The sequence below is a fragment of the Malaclemys terrapin genome, chromosome 11, assembly GCF_027887155.1.
Source record: "Malaclemys terrapin pileata isolate rMalTer1 chromosome 11, rMalTer1.hap1, whole genome shotgun sequence".
NCBI lineage: Eukaryota > Metazoa > Chordata > Testudines > Emydidae > Malaclemys > Malaclemys terrapin.
This window is the reverse complement of record NC_071515.1, coordinates 52309168-52329259: the sequence shown is the minus strand read 5'-3', so window position 1 is coordinate 52329259 and position 20092 is coordinate 52309168. Positions and strand designations below refer to the sequence as shown.

General features: G+C 40.5%; 1 protein-coding gene across 8 annotated transcripts in view; it reads right to left on the bottom strand.

Annotated features, from left to right (window-relative positions):
* PRPF40A (pre-mRNA processing factor 40 homolog A) overlaps positions 1-20037 on the bottom strand; it is a 48448-nt gene extending 28411 nt beyond the window's left edge. For 5 of the 8 annotated variants that reach the window (XM_054044149.1, XM_054044150.1, XM_054044148.1 and 2 more), the window contains exons 1-8: positions 19364-19808; positions 16691-16828; positions 12997-13077; positions 9425-9455; positions 4067-4089; positions 1054-1131; positions 839-949; positions 331-451 (exon numbers count right to left, since the gene is read on the bottom strand). In XM_054044149.1, coding sequence (XP_053900124.1) covers positions 331-451; positions 839-949; positions 1054-1131; positions 4067-4089; positions 9425-9455; positions 12997-13077; positions 16691-16828; positions 19364-19720 — 940 coding nt within the window. In that variant the 5' untranslated portion in view covers positions 19721-19808. Of the gene's footprint in view, positions 1-330; positions 452-838; positions 950-1053; positions 1132-4066; positions 4090-9424; positions 9456-12996; positions 13078-16690; positions 16829-19363; positions 19925-19993 lie in introns of those variants that run through there. The other 3 variants (XM_054044152.1, XM_054044153.1, XM_054044151.1) reach the window with 2 other exon arrangements.
* Positions 20038-20092: the final 55 nt, after the last annotated feature.

The window sequence follows — 20092 nt, the reverse complement described above, 5'->3', positions numbered from 1 at the left end:
ACAGAATATCAATGCCGTTTACAAACACATCTTCATGCATAATTTTGATTTTCAAGTAAGATAGCTAACACCATTTTTATTTCAAATCCACTGAATAGGAGGACATTGAATTAAGTTTAATCTTTGAGACTTTGATCAATTTAAAATAAGACAGACCAGTTCTGTTCAGTTATAATGTTATATTATTGGGGCAAAGCTCCAGAATCTCTTTTTTATTTCAGTCTATTTAATTTTTAATAGGAAGAACTATTCCTCCACTAAACTAACAGTCCTAAATGTAGAAATAACATTTACATTATACACAAACTGCTTAGTTTCCATTACTGTTACCTTCAAGATCTTCAAGCTCTTTGGGTTTTGCCCAGCGTGATTCTTTTGTTTGGGAATTGTAGTAATAAGGCTTTCCAGAGTCAGATTTGTACTCTTTCCAAGGGCATTTAGATAACAATTGCTAACAGAGAGCAAAAACGTTTGTTAAAAATCTTATTACAATGTTTCAAAACTACTAAAATATCCTAAAAATAACCCAAAAATAAGCCTAAAATCAACTTAAAATATATTGCAATGCATACAATGAAAATATTTCCTGAAGAAAAGCGGCAAAATGTAAACCTGATGTCACATTGTGATCTCTAAAGCACATCAATGAGTATCTTGAAGAATCCACCCAATTCAGTTATAGACAGTTATCTAGAATTAATAAAATTTGTTTTTTGGAGCGGGGGTGTTTACGGTTGTAAATTACATTGAAATAAAAATTCTAATGCATGTCTCCAGGACAGTACACTGAACTCATTTTAAGTCACTTGTTCCATATCTTTCAATTAACTTGGTTTACCTCAGCAGGTGTTTTGAGATCATCTGGCTTCTCCCATGTAGATTGTTTTGTTTCAGTATTATAATAATAAGTTCTTCCATCTGGTGATTTATGTTCAGTCCACATAGATTTCTAGGGAAAATAAAACAGACCATCAATGAAAAGCAATAAAATGTGATTATGAAATGCTATAAAAAACTCTAGAAAAGTTAAATACAAGTAGAAACTCATGAAACCTGTTTAGAAGGATCTTCATTTATAGAACTGTTGGTTGTGGTGGTTTGCTGGGCTGCGCAAACTATTTGATGTGTGATCTGAGGGGGAAAAAATGAAATGTACCGAGTTCTTTTATTTGTTTAAATTAAAAAAAAAAAAATCAACATGTATTTTAAATATATCCAATAAGAATGTTTAAACACAGAACAGTAGCAAAAAAAACCCCAAAAAACAAAACAAAACAAAAAAAATCAACCTAAAACTGATTCAGATCGACAAATTTTGTATTTACAGTAAATGATTTTAAAGTACAATGAAGAATCAAAAAGGAAAAAACTTACAATACTACTCCAAGATAGACAACGACTGACTGATATACATGCACACATATAGGATGTCTAGGTCACTTTTAAATGCAACTTAAGTTGATGACTGACTGAAAATCATTTCTATACGATGGCAGTTTAGTGTGCCACATGAAATAAGTTCAAAGTTTCAAATTACTTCCTAGGTGACACCTATGTACATCACTAAGGACTGAAATTTACAATGACCCAAGACTGGGAATTGTTATATTAAGTTATGGACTGGTGCCACACTAATCCTGCTGAAAAGGCTGAAACCACTGGTATACAGACATTTGTTTATAGCAGTGGTGGTCCTTGAGTAGGGTCCTACCAAATTCATGGTCCATGTTCGTCAATTCTACAGTCATAGGATTTTTAAAATAATAAATGTCATGATTTTAGCTATTTAAATCTGAAATTTCACAGGGTTGTAACTGTAGGGGTCCTGACGCAAAAAGGAGTTGTGTGTGTGTGGGGGGGGGGGGGGCCTGCAGTACTGCTACTCTTACTTCTGTACTGCTGCTGGCAGCGGGGTACAGCCTTCACAGCTGGGTACCCGACCAACAGCCACCGTTCTCCAGCTGCCCAGTTTTGAAGGTAGTGCCAGAAGTAAGGGTGTCAATACCACAATCTCACTAACATAACCTTGTGACCCTCCCACCCACCCCCGGCAAATCCCTTTTGGGTAAGGACCCCCAAATTGAGAAATGCTGGTCTCCCCCTGTGAAATCTGTATAGTATAGTATAAAAGCACACAAAAGAGCAGATTTCACTGGGGGAGACCAGATTTCACGGACCGTGATGCATTTTTCCATGGCCGTGAATTTGGTAGGGCTCTATCCATGAGGTATCAGACTTCCCACCCTCCACCCCAATATTTGCTTGTATTAAGTTGTTGTACTGTGTGGTAACTTCTCCTGAACATGGGAACAGGAACTACTTAAAATGTCAACAAAAACATAGGGTCCAAATACCATCTGAAGATTTTGCAATGGAGCAGAAATAGTATCAGAGACACAAATATTAACATTTTTTTTATAAGACTATTGAAAAAAAACAGTTTAATTCAATAATAGCAAAATAGATTGTTATGAGTTAGTTGACCCTCACACTTTAAGATCAAAGAGACAGTTAGGACTAGAAACACTGATGAACTGGTACACGGGCCTTCCAGATTAGTAGACTCTGACCACTCATTAGAAAAACATTTTCTAACCCTTATGACAAACCATTATAATAATTGGCACTAACGAAGATCCTTGTTGGTAATCTCAGCTGAGTTACCAAGGATTGAATATAGCCATGAAACCTGAAGTGCTCTCTCGTTCTGAATATGTTTATGACAGGGCACTGTGAAGACTACATTGTGCTATACTGTTCTATTGATACAGACCACACACTTCAGAGCTAATACAAAAGTTTTATGAACACTAAACAGACATGAAAATTTCTCCTTTTTAAATTTAACTAAATCAATAGGAAATTTGGGGATTTAAAAATAAGTAATTTCCAGCCTTCACCAGCACAAAAATACTACACTACACTAAGGAACTGGGTGCCTGTTTTAAGGTTCCATATCTCAAAATGCTACTCTGCTTTGCAAAAGCATAACTGGCTAAGGTTGAGTCTGTATTTCAGTCCTCAAAATTCACAAGATACCAGAGCTTAAAAATCATTACAATTTTCCAAGACCTAAAAATATTACATTATTTTTATCGCAATCTTATTTTCCTTTGTTTTCGATATATTTTAATGATTGCTGTCTTGAGAACTAGAGGAACTAGAAAAACACTCTCCTAAAAGTCCAAGAGAAATTAATAAAACTGGGACTTTTCAGCTTGGAAAAGAGACGACTAAGGGGGGATATGATTGAGGTCTATAAAATCATGACTGGTGTGGAGAAAGTAAATAAGGAAGTGTTCTTTACTCCTTCTCATAACACAAGAACGAGGGGTCACCAAATGAAATTAACAGGCAGCAGGTTTATAAAAAGAACAAAAGGAAGTATTTTTCATGCAACAGACAGTCAACCTGTGGAACTCTTTGCCAGAGGATGTTGTGAAGGCTGACTATAACCGGGTTCAAAAAAGAACTAGATAAGTTAATGGAGGATAGGTCCATCAATGGCTATTAGCCAGGATGGGCAGGGATGGTGTCCTTGGCCTCTGTTTGCCAGAAGCTGGGAATGGGCAACAGGGAATGGATCACTTGATGATTACCTGTTCATTCTGTTCATTCCCTCTAGGGCACCTGGCATTGGCCACTGTCAGAAGACAGGATACTGGGCTAGATGGACCTTTGGTTTGATCCAGTATGACCGTTCTTTTGTTCTAATCAGAAAACTCAATGGGAGCAAAGAGAGCTCAGCACACCTGGTATTCAGGTCTAAATACTGAATGGCAAGAGTATTTGGTTGACAAACTAGTACAAATACTTCGGGGGCAATTCAAGTTTTCAAACACTAGTCAAAGACTGGTAGTCTAATAGAAACAAATATTGATCCCTAAGCATGTAAACTGATTTATGAGTGCATAAGTAACGTGCAAGCTACAGAGTAAAAATAATATGGCAGGGGGTGGGGGGAAGAGGGGTGGAGAATCAAATAAGGTTTTTCTTTTAATGTCCATACATGGACTTATAGTCATTGTACTTCTATTTAGTTTCTGAAGCCTTGGTTTTTACTCACCTGTGTTCCAGGAGGTGTAGTGCCTATTTTAAAAAAACAACACAAAAAATAAAAAACAGAATGAGAAACACTAGTGCTCTAGAAAACACTTCAAAATTATATTTTTCCCTCTCTGGCCTTTTATAACTTAAAAATGACTTACTGTAAATAAAAGATTTGATAAAAACTAAAAGAAAGATGACCTACCCATAACTGCAGTTCAAGAAGATTATCAGGATAGATTAATCCTTGGAATGGGCACCCAGGGGCATCCAACCAGAACTCTTTTGCAAGAATGTCTGTTGGGGCTACACACGTTCTTGCAGCACCAGTTGTTTGGGCTTATAATGAGCCATGACCCACAAACACAATCTACTTTTCATTATGCAGGGCCCAGTTCAGGAACACAACTCTATTCATGGCAGCATTTAAGCATGTGCTTAATTTCCATTTAAGTCACTCGGATACAAGCATGTGCTTAAATGTTTTCTTGAGCCGTGTCCTCAGAATTTGAATTAAAGACTCCAAAGAGGGCAGGGAGGGCCAGGAGTCTGAATCCATATCAAAAACAATTACGGTCAAATAGCCTCTCTTTCTCCTTCAAGCATAAGCACCATTGATCTTCACTCTTGAAGACTAAGTAGCAGTAAAAATCCCCAACATTCCCATACTGTAGTACATGTACCAGAATGCTACGTTAGTTTGTTGGAAATTGTACATGTTCACACAGTTGTCTTCCCCTTTTAAGGCATAGTGGGACCCAGGGCCAGCCAAACCCTGTTCCTTGACATAGTACCTTTAAGGAAATAGGTATTCAGGGACCAGCAGATCAGCTGGGAAATGGGGCCAGATGTTAATCAGGTAGCTAGTTTTCATGAATTTTGTTTTTATAAAAGCACATTTTAACCACAAAAGCCATATCTTTATCATCAGTTAACAGAAAAGTGTGACACTAAAGTGACCACATGTGTGGTTTGTGAAACTGAAAAAATAGTTGTTAAATAGTGGCTACTTAAATTAAGACTAATTTTTATAGTGAATTAGTATCAAAAACATTTTTCTCTACAATGAAGCTGATGATCACATCTTTCAAACCCCAAGATTGAAATAAAAAAAGAAAAATAAACAGAATATTGTGAATCTTTGCTCTGCACAAGAATATGCACAATAAATTGTGCAGATACACAGTATCTTTCTTTCATTCCAAATATGAAAACACAATCAAAATAACTAAAGTAACTGAATCACAGAAAGTAGAAATGAAGAAAAAAATTTAACATGTATTTTTAAATACACTAAGGATAGGACAAGTAAAGAACTTAAATTGCAGTGAGGGAGATTTAGTTTAGACATTAGGAAAAAATTCCTAGCTGTAGGGGCAGTTAAGCACTGGAACAAATTACCTAGGGAGGATGTGGAATCTCCATCATTAGAGGTTTCTAAGACCAGGTTAGACAAACACCCGTTAAACAGGTTCCGACAATACTTCGTCCTGCCTCAGTGCAGGGGACTGGACTAGATGACTTAGCAAAGTCCTTTCCGCTCCTACATTTCTAAGATTCTATGGACAACATCCAACCACTCTTATTGAACAATTGTGATTATGTTGACACAGGTTGAAATAAAGCACTACATTTTATGAGATTGTCTGTGCAACTAAGTCTCTCTTTTTAAATACTTTTGATTTGTTCAGATAGTACGCAATTGTTGATTTCCTCTCATAGTTGAGAGCACCATCAGTATTTTTGGCAAAATTGTTTAATGCTACATCTATCCTCACTGTCATCTGTCATTTGACTATGTCCTTTATAGTTAATGGCAGTGGTGTAGCTGGGAATGAAAATTTGGGTGGGTCATAACTTACGACAGACAAATATCACAGCACCCCTTAGTCCTGAGCCCCGTCTTCTCCAGCTAGCACCATCCAATGAGCTCCTACCATGGCTGTGTGCATGTGTGTGCACAAGAGACAGACAAAGAGACACCCCGTCGAGCTCCCCACACATTCACTCCTCCTCCAGATGGGGTAGAGATGGGGCAGGCCTCAGCTCCCTTACCAGCTGTGACTCTGGGTGCTGGCCAGGGCTGACCAGCACCACACTGAGGAGGTGCTACCACATGACACAGAAAGGAGGTGGTGGCAGCACACAGACCTGTCTCTGCCAGGGCCTCCCTGCTTGCCCTGCAGTGGAGACCAAGAAGCATCCCTTCCTCTCAGTGAGTGACACAGACCAAACTTTGGGAGGGCCTCAGACCTGAGTGCTGGGGCACATACTCAAGGAATGTGAGGCTCACATCCTGGCATATGTGGGGGGAGGCAGACACCCCCAGACTATAGAGCTTGGTGACCTGAAGGCCCATCCATGGGGACACATTCCCAATCCCTGGCCAGCCCTGTGGCCTGGCTTCCCCTGTGCTCACTAGGTCAAACCCTAGCACCAGCCAGCAGCACTGCAGGCTGCCAGTGCTTCCTGTGCCACCAACATAGGCCAGCCAGGTGAAAAATGCTGCAGGCCAGCGTGGCCTGCATTTGCCTGGCCAGGCTTTCATCATGCTGTGGGCTGGGCTCTACACTGTTCCATGCTGCCACTTCTGTTGCCCCTCCACATCCTGCCTGCCTTGCTGCACCATCATCTCTCCCTGCTGCTCCAGAGCCAGCCTACCATCCATGCAGCCCCACTTCGGTAGGGCACAGTGGCTACAAGCAGCACCACCCTCATTCCCTGTGCCCAGTCTGCATGCCCAGTGCCAGCATGGATGGCCCCACAGCTGAGGTGCTGCTGGCCCTGCTCTGTAGGGAAAAGGACCCATCAAGCCAATATGAGGACAAGGGCTCAGACAAAAAATTTGGGTGGGCAATGGAGCACCCTTGTCAAGGCCATATTATGCAATATTATATGCCTATGTGTAGTGAAATGTATTAAGCGTATAATTATGAGGGCGAGTGATTGTGTAATTCCCTGGGGAGAAGCGGGGTAAGCCTGCTTGATTCTCTGCACAGTCCTGTGAAGGAAGGGCTATGAAACCCTTAATCTAGAAGAAGGAATCTGTGGCTCCAAAGTGCAGAAGGAGACTTGTGGGGAAGACAGGGAGAGGGACTGTAGCGAGGCTTGCAGAGTTTCCTGGCTCAGAGGGAACCGGACAGGAACTTGAAGCTTTTGAACAAGAGTGTAATGAGGCTAATGCTACCAAGGCTCCCCACCTCTCTATTCTTCCCTTCTTACGTACGCACTCTCCACCAGAGCTCACATGCACTCAAAGCTCTACCATCAGTCTAACCTCATTAGAGCTGGGCAGGGAACAGTTTTCTTACCTCAAAAAATGTTTTATAATTTCAAAAAATGTCCCGTTCTGCATCGGAATAAAACTGAGAACTGTCGAAGTTGATGGTTTTTGAGGTTAGGGGTTTTTTTTGGAGGGAGGTGGGGCGGGAAGAACTATTCTGGAGTGGATCTGTCTCAATATTGCCTGTTGGAGCTGTTCCACTTTGAATAGAAGAATATTCACTTAAGTAGGGACTGGAAACTCAGTCTCACGGTTCTCAGGTGAGTGCCTTAACAACCACACTATACTGCAGGGGTTCTCAAACTTCATTGCACCATGACCCTCTTCTGACAACAAAAATTATTACGTGACCCCAGGAGAGGGGACCGAAGCCTGAGCCCAGCTGCCCCGGGTGGCAGGGCCAAAGCCCAAGCCCCACCATCCCAGGTGGGGAGGGGGGCCAAAGCCCAAAGGCTTCAGCCCCAGGCCGGGGGCCTGTAACCTGAGTCCCGCCACCTAGGGCTGAAGCCCTTGGGCTTGGGTCCTGGGCGATGGGGCTCGGGCTCTGACCTTGGCCTCAGCCCTAACAAGTCTGAGCCAGTCCTCGCGACCTCATTAAAACAGGGTAGCGACCCACTTTCTCACAGTTTGAGAACCACAGCTATAGTGGGTCCATCCCCCCGATATTCCATCCTGGTCCTGAGAAACCTTCCCAGTGAAAGTTTTATTGAAACTTATAAGTTCTTGCAGAAAAGTGAAAGAACTTTGACAAAGGAGCACTTTCTGATTAAATAGATTTATTGAAGAATTCTCAACTAATTCTAAACCTCACATTCTCCAAGGTTCCAGTGGGACTCCTTCAGTCAAACTCCCTTCTTTTCTAATTTCCCCCAGGCAGATCTCCACCAGACTCATTCAAATTTTATTTTACTGTGAGTCCATAAATATTTAAATTAAGCCTATTAAGATCTAAAATAAATGTGCCTGAAGAAGAAATTTGCATCTGGCACTTCCAACATAATTTCTTTTAAGAACTAATTTTTGTACATGAACTAATAATGTTTGGGAATGGCTGACGCATACACTATTTTAGACCTGGTGGAATGAACCTCAATACCTTCAAGCACTGAAACTTCTGCAAGATCACAGACCTGTATGCGTTCTTCAATCCATTTAGACAACCTCTAAGCAGAAATAATCTCTCTGGATTTATCAGAAATTACAAATGGACCAGAAGATTCAGAGAGACCATAATTCTATCCAAGCTATGCTTAATACCTAAGCTATGCTATTTATCTTCTCCCAGTACTGAGTGCAGATCTAGGGAAAACACAGGTAATTTAATAGCATGAGTTCCACCAGAACTAAACACCATCTTAGTGAAGACACAGGTTATCCTTATGGCTCTCAGACTCTTTATAATGACGTTCTAGACACTGGCAATCCAATCTTCAAGGAATAGCTTACACAAGTATCTTTGCTCTAGATAATCCATTGGCGATTCCATCAGTTTCAGGAGCACTAAGTTCAACTCAGCTCCCAAGAAGGTGCTATTCATGCATGGTTGGAAAGAATCTTTTTTACTGGAGAACGTACACCAAATTAGATATGGGACAACCAGAAGAATATGGGAAGGAGGTAGGAGTTCCTGAAATACCCTCTTGGTCTGAATGTTTGGTATTGCAGGAGAATACAGATGACCTGGGCATCTCAAGAGTAGAGATCCATAATGACAGACAATACTTGAAGGAGAAAAAATAAAATAAAATAAATCCAGAACAGGATACGAGTCTCAAGTTTGTATTTCTGAAGTGTGTAAAATAATTAATTAAAAATATTAAAATGTTAAAGAAAACTAACAAGACTCAAAATAAGGTTTTAAGGCATATAAAAATTAGGCTTTTGTTTTCTTTCCATGAAAGTTTTTTCATTTCTGAAAAAGACATTAGGAAAGGTAAAGCATCACTATAAACTAAACTTAATAAAGAGTTTATATAAATAAAAGGGAAACTGGATAAAGGTTCATTTACATTGTTGTAAACTTAAGCTTCATTTTTTGAGATTTAACCAAGTCTATTAAAAGGTTTTAAAAATTTAATGACTGTATATACATACCTACTTGTGTGTCCATACTGTTTACTCCTGGCTGTAGAAACAACCAACATGTTATTTTAAAACACTAACAATATATTAAGTATGTTACTAAATATCGTAATAATCAATTCAAAGAAGCAACTTGTTCAAGTTTTTCCAGCAGCAAAATACTTCATTGGCTTAAATGTGGGTCTCCATCTCCCCCCCCCAAATACAACAATAATCATGGGAATTCCAGCTCTATCAGAAAGTAATTTAGGATAACAAGCTACTTTTCTGAAAGAGCCATACATTCACCAATTAATTTCAATGAATCTCTTGCCAACCTCACAAACAACAGTCCTTCAGCATGTAAACAGAACACTCATCCAGAATATACAGTGAATATACAGCTAATTCCAATGCTGAAATAACACACGAGGGTGTGTTTGTGACTGATACCGCCACCTGTGTAATACTTTAAACCTTCATTGATTCAAACAGCAATAGATCAGCTTTCACCGATTGAGAAGAGATGGGCCTTGGGTACATGTCTGAATAAACATTTTCAGATTTAGGTCAATAAGGACATACTGCAACATCACCACTATGCTTAGTGCAATCACTTAATTTATACCATACAATTTTTGTCAACTTAGTACTAATAGAAAAATGGATTTAACAGTTGATTCACTAAATCTACCATTGATTATTATTTCTATTAATTATTATACTCCAACAGCTGAGTCCGTTATACTTTTACTAGATTGTCATGGGTACCCAGAGCCTTGATTGGCACTCTCTTACACAATTAGTGCAAATCTCAAATACAAAGGGGGAAGGAGAGGATTAAAAGGATTTAAGAATTTCTTGACTTCTATCTTTTATGTAAAGCTTTAACAGATACACAAGTTTACCATTTATTGGACTCAATCCTTCAGTTACTTGATTTTTTTCAGGCAGTCTGCACAAGAGATAACTGAACATCTAAATAATACAGATTAGCAAGGTAGATCCAATAAAAACACCCATACTGGTGCAATCAAGTTCAAGGTTACCCAAATGCTCACTCTGAGGGTAAATGATCTTGCTTAATGCACTGGGGAAAAATTTCACAAGTACCTAGGGCTTGGTCTACACTACCCCCCCTAATTCGAACTAAGGTACGCAACTTCAGCTACGTGAATAACGTAGCTGAAGTCGAAGTACCTTAGTTCGAACTTACCTTGGTCCACACGCGGCAGGCAGGCTCCCCCGTCGACTCCGCGGTACTCCTCTCGCCGAGCTGGAGTACCGCAGTCGACGGCAAGCACTTCCGGGTTCGACTTATCGCGTCCAGACTAGACGCGATTAGTCGAACCCAGAACTTCGATTTCCAGCCGTCGAACTAGCTGGTAAGTGTAGCCAAGGCCTAAGTGACATAAAGCAAAAGCCCCCTTTACTATCAATGTGACTAAGGCCCCATGTAACTTAGGCACCTTTGAAAATTGTACCAACTGTATATACACCTCTACCCCGATATAACGCTGTCCTCGGGAGCCAAAAAAAATCTTACCGCGTTATAGGTGAAACCACGTTATATCGAACTTGCTTTCATCTGCCGGAGCGCGCAGCCCCTGCCCCCCCGGAGCACTGCTTTTCCACGTTATATCCAAATTCGTGTTATATCGGGTCGCGTTACATCGGGGTAGAGGTGTATACTAAACAGTACTATCTAAAGCTCTATTTAATTTGCTGCCCAGGTAGAGTAAGCACTCTAAGGATATCCCAACATAGACTGATTTTTTCATGCTTTGAAAATTTAAAACTAATGATAATTACCAATAAACTGCTTGATAATATGGGAGAGAGTACTCAAGTGATTTCCAGACTACATTCAAGCTCAATTTATCTGTACTAGGAAAAAGACTTCCAGCTGTAATTTTTTTATCCAATCAAACTGCCAACACCAGCTGATCTAAAGTGATGCTATGTTGCTATGATGCTGTTTTTTATTTTTCTGAGTAAAACTTCTTTCACTACCTCATTTCTTCTGAATAGTGACTATAGGTGCCCAAAAGAATCCCAAAAAGTGATGGCCTCAATTGGTAACAATTAGTTATATAGAAATAAAAGCTCTTGCTGTACTGCACCTCATGATAATGATTGTTGTTGTAAGACACTGTATAAAGACATGTATATAGGTGTTTTGCAAAAATACCTGCATACAGCACAGACTCTAAGTGCACTAAGTCAACAAAAAGAAACACATTGGCTTCGGTGAACTTTGAATCAGGCTTTATATTTAGATAAGGCACACTACAGAGAATGGATTTCATAAAGAGTTATGAAGCTTATGGAAAGCATGACAACTACAAAGCAGATCATATTAGAGAGTCAGTTTAAGGCCAGGCAGGCCCACCAGATCATCTAGTCTGATTGCCTGTGTATTACAGGCCACTAAACACCACCCATCCACCCCATTGCTAAGCCCAACAACCAGAATTAGGATAAAATATTACTACTCTCAGGAGACTAAACTATTGTGGGCAATAGGCAGACAATGGGAGAGACCAGAATGAATCAATGCCCCTCTAAACCCCTGCTACTGCAGCAAAATGATTTAGCACAACATACCCAGATAACCCTAGTAAGTGACTGCTTGCTTGAGAGAAAAGCAAAACACCCACTGCCTGCCAAAATGACCTAGGGAAAAATTCCCTCCTGTCCCAAATATGGTAATGCATGTAAGCAAGACCCAGCTGTCAATCACCTGAGAAAAAAATTCTCATTACCACCATATAGCATGAAAAGGAAATAGTTATCTTAATTAAAAGAGAGAATATTGTAGTGTTTAGATTCTGAAATAACATATCCTTAAAAATATCCTTAAACACCATATCATTTGATGTTGTATTTAACTGATATTTTATTATTCCTGATCATTTTGTAGTACGAAAGTATTTGTCAGAGCTCCAAAAACCAACTGAAATCATATTTTCATATATTTAAAATTGGATTGAATTTTAGCATACCAGATCTCTCTTTTTAACCTCTTTTGACCACAGTGCTTTTTAATTTTTTTTCCTGAGATCTTTGAAATTTCTCCAAAGTTTATAATGGGCAATCCATCTTAGAAATCCATAATCAACTTAATATGAAAGAAATCAAGGAGATTGGCATCTTTTACGAGATTTAATGAATTAAAATTGTTTCACTATTTTGCTGTGTATTATTAATGTGGAAATCATTATGAGTACTAAACACCTTATTTTTTTTTAAAAGTTACAATAGATGTACAAAGAGAAAGTGCTTGGCGTTATAAAAAAATCAATAGTTACATGCAATATTGAAATCTGGGTAGAGAGAGAATATTTTGCATGTTAAGGAAGTAATTAAATTAAATACAGATCACTCCTCCATTACGATGCAAGTGGCTGCTTTTGTGTGAGTCTTCTGAAGCTTTATTCAAATACTGACCTCTTCTTCATGGAATTTTATACACAAAGGAGGACATTTTTATCATCATTTTATACAAGTTCAAAAGCTTGACTAGACTTTATGAAATGCTGGAAATAGTGTTTACATAAGGTAAGGTAGTTTAAAAAGTGAAAAAGACAGGTTTTAAAGATTACCGGTACAGTAGGCTGCATATGCGCTTGGGACATATGAGACATCATCATTCCAGGCATCATTGACTGCATCATTCCAGGCATCTACAATTAAAATGTTATTGTAGAGTGTACTTGAGAAAATATATAGCACCAAGTATGAACTTTTTATGATAGTGTACCAGTCTCTAACTACTTATTCTATTTGATAAACAAGTTTAATAATCCCCCAAGACACAAGAAAGTGTAATAGAAGTTTGTACAAGTCTACATAAAACTAGCAACAATGTTAAGTTTGGAAATAGCTAGATTTTCCACAAATCCATTCCAACAGACTCCCCAATTTAAAGGGAAGACGAGCATACATTTCAACTTAGCTCTGAAATATTAGAAGAAAGCTAAGACATTTATTGTAGACAGCACTATTTGGATTACATGAGAATCAATAACAAATGACAAGATGAGTAATCTATTGATAATGCTGTGCCCTGTCGTAATAGGAATCCTAGGCTAGAACAGGGAACATAGAAGGAAAGATTTCTCAGAAAATCTGGGAGCCATCAAACAACAAAATTAGTTAAGTATCACAAATGCTAATTCAGACTCTAAGATTGGTCCCTTCTGTGATCTTCCACACCTCTCTTAACTTTGATGCCTTCTTTCCCTTGTCGGCTAGCAGGAGTAATACTTGAGGTAACTGCCTCACAGTAGTGTTCTAAGAATTCATATTTGCCAAGATCTTTCAAGATGAATAGTGCTATTAAAGAGTTAAGTAGCAAGAGCGAAGAGTTCTCAACCAGTTCTTGAATGGTTATAAACATCTAAAAAAACATGTAACATGAATGCAAATCATGTAAGCTACTTTTAAACCACGCTACTTCCCTTAAAACAATTTGAACATGGTAATGTGGACTGGCTATTACAATTTTTTAAAATTTGAGTCCAGATCTATGTATTGTCTGATGAAATAAAGACCCAGCTTTTTACTTTGAGAAGCTAATTTTTGTCTGGGAGTATATGCTTAGACTATTTTGAAGAGGCAGTAACCACAGCAAATTTATATAGATAAGTTACTTGTTAGTGACCAACTGATGAACTATAAAGCGTTTTAAAAATTTTCTTAAAAGGATTTCCTTCATATTTAGCACTTTTCCCAGTTTTCCACTAGTTCTCACTATTAAGAACTGATAAGCCATAAATAAATGTGGCAAAGAGCACAAATAGTAGTGCTATGCTAATCTGATCATATTCAGCTGATGAAATTTTGGTCACTCAGTCCCCAAAGAGGCCTTGGGAAGTCAACCCCTTTATGTTTCAGTCATCCCCCATTACCTTTATAGACTTTGGCAGGCTGGCCAAGTGACCCCATCCCCCTGTATCTTCAGGGAGCATCAGATTACCACTCCCCTCATCTTGCATCTTGTGTGGAGAGAGGGATATTTGGTAGGGCTACTGCTCCACCCTGAATCCACAAGGTTTTCTTGGGAGGGTGAGGAAGAAAGGAAAAGTTGGAAGGCGGCCCTCCTATTCCTCGTCATCCTGTAGAAGCAGGAGAAGAAAGCACTCTTGCCCCACTGCTACTTCCAACTAAGTGGGATCCGAACATGTGAAGTTTCCTAGAAGCCCTTGCACAAGTACTTACAGGAATCTCAAGCATTCCTTATTGCTCTGAACTCTCTCTCTGTAGCTAGAAAAACCGTAGTTTTTTGAGATAATACTGCAGTTATTCTCAGGCCCAAAGCCTTTGCAGATTTAAGGTTGCAAAAAAGACCCAATTATTTTCAGCCCCGGGAGATTTTCTTGTGAATTAAGTAGGGCAGCAGTCCTAGAGTGGCATTCAAAGACACAAAGAGTAGCAACAGCCTTGTCCCAACAAGGCACCTGAGAATCAAGGTTACAGCCTCCAGACTGTCCCCTCCCAAAATGCTTCAGAGATCAGCAGAAGAACCTGTATTTGCTAGGGAATGGTCCTAGCATCCAAGGAGATGGGCCAATAGACTGACATTTTTCAGTCTAGTAGATTTAGAGTCAGAATACCAGCCTACTGGCCCATTCTTATTGGCCATATAGTCATTAAGCCTCTAACCTCCCCTCATTTACTTTCCCTTCCCCCTACCCTCAAGAGCCTTTTCTCCCACAATGTCTGCCAGAAACTTGCTGACTAAGTTATCTACTTACTTTTTTCATTTATTACACTATGTGGGAACTGCTCATTACATGGACAGAAGGGGAAAGATGATGGATGAAGGGGACACAAGGGCAATGGGACTCTGGCTGAAAACGTTTGGGTAAGAGACAAGGGGATTGGATAGTGTGTTTATTATTTTTAAAAAAATGCTCATAATTGGTAAGATATGTGCCTATGATCAACCTAATCACTTTGTTTTCACATTGCATCACCCCACCTCCATCTGCCTTTGTCTTTTTAAACTGCATTACCCTTTGCAGCAGGTATGTACCCAATGTAACAGATTGTCATACTGTGTACTGCAGCATGAAAAATGTATCAGACACCTTTCAGGCCTACATCTACTAATAGTGTAGGTGAGCCACCCTCCAGGCATTAAGATTCAGGTGTTGCCCCAATACTCTGGGAAGGGGGGTGATGAAATTCCTACCATGGCGCTGTCCCTGGACCTCTCGCAGGAGGCTCCATCTTTCATACCGGCTTCCTTCTAGTAGGCATCTTGTAATTTTGAATCTGCTTTAGCTTCCTCACAATGTTTGCAGGAAGGGTGTCCCCCCACCTTTCCACCCCTCGGTCTTGTCAATTTGACTCTGCTTTTGTTTAGGAAAGCCAGGATCACCAGAAGCAACACTAGAGATTTCTGCATATTCAGGAAGGGAACTGCCCCATTTCAAATTCAGAACTTACTTAATAAGGGACAGGACCTTTCATTGTTAAAAATAGAAAGCTTACAATATATACAAATGTATAGGCACCTTTACTTGCCAACAACATTTTATACTTGCCACTGAGTGTCCAAGTTTATTTTTCAAGACATGCATCATGTTGACAACAGGGCAAAAATAACAGTATGTTACAGAAGTGTAGAATAGCACCAACGAATTTTACATTTCTTCCCTCCATCTCCTGTAATTTTCTTCTATCCGTGGTTATAAGACTTTCTTAGCACAGAGTCAAAGAAACAAATTTTCCAGCTTCAATATTATCACACTACAGTCTCTTGCTAGAATTAAAGGGGAGTTTTTTGTTTGTTTTCAGGATTTTTGGTTTTTAGAACTGCACACTGCTAGATGCAACTTATCTGAAAGACTAACAGAATACTGTCTAACCTAACAATAACAAAAGTTATGAATTCAAGTACCGGATCTTTTCATTTTAAATTTTGAAATCACAAGACATTTCATTATTTTTGTTACAAATGTACTTACTGCATTACCAATGGATGATGCTATAGAAACACTACATTTTAATGACTATTAATATTATTTCAGAGTAGCAGCCGTGTTAGTCTGTATCCACAAAAAGAACAGGAGTACTTGTGGCACCTTAGAGACTAACAAATTTATTAGAGCATAAGCTTTCGTGGGCTACTGCCTAATAAATTTGTTAGTCTCTAAGGTGCCACAAGTACTCTTATTAATATTATTATTTCCAAGCAACTCTGGGAGACTTACCTGTCTTTAGGATTCTCTCAGATCACTGTTGGAGGGTAGGGGGAGGTGGGTGGACAACACATATAAGCTGCCTTACCTGCCCCATTGGTGGTCCTCCCATTGGAGGCATCATCTGAGGCATCATTCCATGTGGAACTGGTGGCATATTCGGTGGTCTCTGGCCCATTGGGTGCATTCCCATAGGTGGATAATGCGGCATACCTGGGTGCCCCATCTGAAAAACAATGTTAATAAATGAAGATATTAACATCAAAGCACAAACTGTAGAAATGTAATAACAAAGAATAGGTGCATGATAAACATGCCATTACAGAAGGAATTTGGTCATCTATCTTATCTTCTGATGGAAGAAGGAAAACAAAGGATGAAGGACCTTTCAAGGTCCCTTCCAGTTCTAGGAGATAGGATATCTCCACTATTTATTTATTTATTTATTTAAAATACAGAGAAAATTAACTACATCAAAATGCTTGAATGTTCATGACATAGCTCTAAAACAGACCAGAGTCTAGAAGAGTGGACAACTAAAGATGGTCAGAAATTGTTAATATAAATGAAGTTAGCGAACGTATTTAAAAATTCCAGTAGAATATAGAGAAAAAACTTGGAAAACTCCCTCAATGCGTAAATATTACACAAAGGCCCAATACACCTACAGATGCAAACATTTTCATATGCCATTCCATCTGACTACATTTAATGGAAGTATACACAGACAGGGAAAAAAGAAACAGATCTTTTCCTTTCTACATTTATGTTTACTGTCATGTCAATGCTGCTGCTTGTAGATTAGTTCCAGTCAATTTTCTCTATATCTTTTTTTACAAAAATCTATATCATACATTAAACTTTTTATGGCCAAAAACACTTTTCTTCTTAAAATAAATAATAGTTCTAAAGGAAGATTAGCTCTACTAAAAATTAGTGGAAAAGTAACCTACTGCTGAATCTATACTTAGCAAGGTAATGCTACTGGCACTAGGAGACCCAGGGTTAGGAGAGAATTGTGATCTACAAGAATGTGAAAAAGTATGGAAGTTCACTTTGTACAGGGCACTTTCCTCCATAGTGATTTATCCATCAAATTATTAGCATGTTCATCAAAAGATGTCAAAGTAACAAGTAAACAACGGATAAACTCAAAACCTTAAAAGAAAGTAGAATAGACACAGAAATGGCATATCTGTACAGATCAGAATATGGTCAGTGATCAAATTTTCTCCATCTTATCACAGAAGTACATTTTAAAAGATTGATCTTGTACTGATCCACCATAGTTATTTTGGCTTTAAAGCAGAAGTGACACCTAATAATTAAAATAGCAATTTTCAGTATTTTTGTCAGTGGAAGGTAACTTTTTAAATCTCTTTTTAGTTACATAAAACAAATAAAAAACATCTCCATTGTGATTTCTTCCTTCAATAATACTGAAGACCCTGGTTAAATTGAAAAAATAACCAGACAGCTTCTCCATTATTTTTGTACTTCAATTTCAATGGGTCCTTGCAGATCCTCTTGAATGTGGAAAGCTATGGTTTATGGAAATATGAAAGGTTTTAAAATACTGAAAAATTATTTAGATAAGTTAAAAATCACACCACTGATGACTATCCTGCAAAAGTCTCCCTATTTCAATATACCAACATTAGCTTAGCTACCAATATAACATCAACTAGTATTGTAAAATATAATTGTACTTTTCTCTGCTTATCATACTTATTGTGCTGGAATATATGTAATATTATTATCCCACCAGAATAATACAATTGAGACAGTAACTTGAAAATGCTAGGTTAGTAGAAAAGCACATAAATTGCACATTTAGGAAGTAACACTAAGTACTTTTTAAACGCCTGAGCAAGTTTAGATCTCGCAGTAGAAACAGCAACTTACTCATTTCTTTAACTCCAGATGTTATACAAGTAATCAATGGGTGGAAAGACAAAGTCTGCCCAGTTTCCTCCTCACACCCCTAGACAGGCAAGAACAGTTATCCTTTCTGATCTCAGGCCATTTTCCTCCCCTTTTTCTCCCAGGTGTAACTACCAACCAGTTGCCTCCAGACCTCCAAGCCCTTCTCTCAGTTTCACTGTGATGAGAACATCTCATCCCAGCAATAACACTGCACTTGCCACGCTCTCCTAGGGATCTCACGTAGGCCAGCTCTCTTTGCAGTACTGACTACAAAAACAAAGATTCTCCATGGACTCCTAATCCTAGACCCCCAAAGCAGAAATGCAGGGACTCAAACTACATTCAGAACTCTGCCTCAGACAGCTCCTGAAGGGCACATGGCATTTTTCACAAAAGAAAGTGCTAGAGTCCCTGCCCCAAAGAGCTTACAGTCTAAGAGGAGCTTAGTGGGAGAACAAGCCAGCCCCACAAAGGGACAGAGGACCCTTTTCTCTCCAACTCCAATAGGAGCCATTAGAAATGCATTAGTGTCCCCACGTGAATGGCACAGGCTGCACTAGTCCTTTTGTGGCTGAGCCTGTAACTCCCTTGAAGGGGCTTCTAAGAAAGGCCTGAGAGGATGCCACCAGACTCTTACTGCTCTGGGTTCCCTTCTGGCTCTAGCCCAGGCTCCCAGGAAAGGGAGCAGAGCTGTTCCCATGGTGTTACACGCCCACAGAGGTGCCCCCTCCAGGATGCAGCCGGGAGCCATCTCCCTCCTCCGCCCCCCCCTCCCCCGACGCTGCCAGGCAGGTCCCCACCCCCTCCCCGCTGCAGCGTTTAACCCTTCACTTACCATGAGGGATCCTCTATCCACTCCGCCCGGCCTCATCGAGGGGTTCAGGAGGCCCCCCCCGCCACACCTGCCAAGAAGCCTCCCTCTAAGTTGCTGCCGCGACGAGGGGCCAAAAGGCATTAGAGGCTCGGGCTCACCGCGGGGCGGGAGCAGCGGGGCCAGGAGGCTGACAGGCTTCCCACCCGGCCAATCCGGGCGGCCTCCCAACCGGGAACTCTTCGGCGATTGGTCCGCAGCGGAGGCAACGGGGCGGACGGCGTCCCCCGGCGTCAGCTGCATGAGGGGAGGGGGCTTCGGCAAGGAGAAGGGGAGCGGCTGAGGGGAGGCCGCAGCCGCCGCCGAGTCCCCGCCCGACATCGCGACCCCCGGCCCAGCCCGGCACACGGATGGACGCGCGGAGTCTCCCCCGGAAGCCGTACACGAAACCGTTAGCGGCGTCCGGCAGGCAGGAACGAGGGGACCCTGGCCGGGATCGGGCGCCTAAAGAGGCCCAGCGCCGCGGGGAGCGGGAGAGAAAGGGGGCGCGCCGGAATCGGGCGCGCGAGGGGGGTCGCGCCAGATGAGGGAACGCGCACGGCTAGAGGAAGGGGGAAGAAAGGGCGGTCGAGCGCGCTGGGGGCCGTCGCTCACCGGGGGAGAGGACGCGCGAGGGTTGCTCGCGCTGGCCTTCGGAGCTCGCGAGGGGGAAGAAACTGCGGCGGGGGGGACGAGTGGAGGGAACGCTGGGAA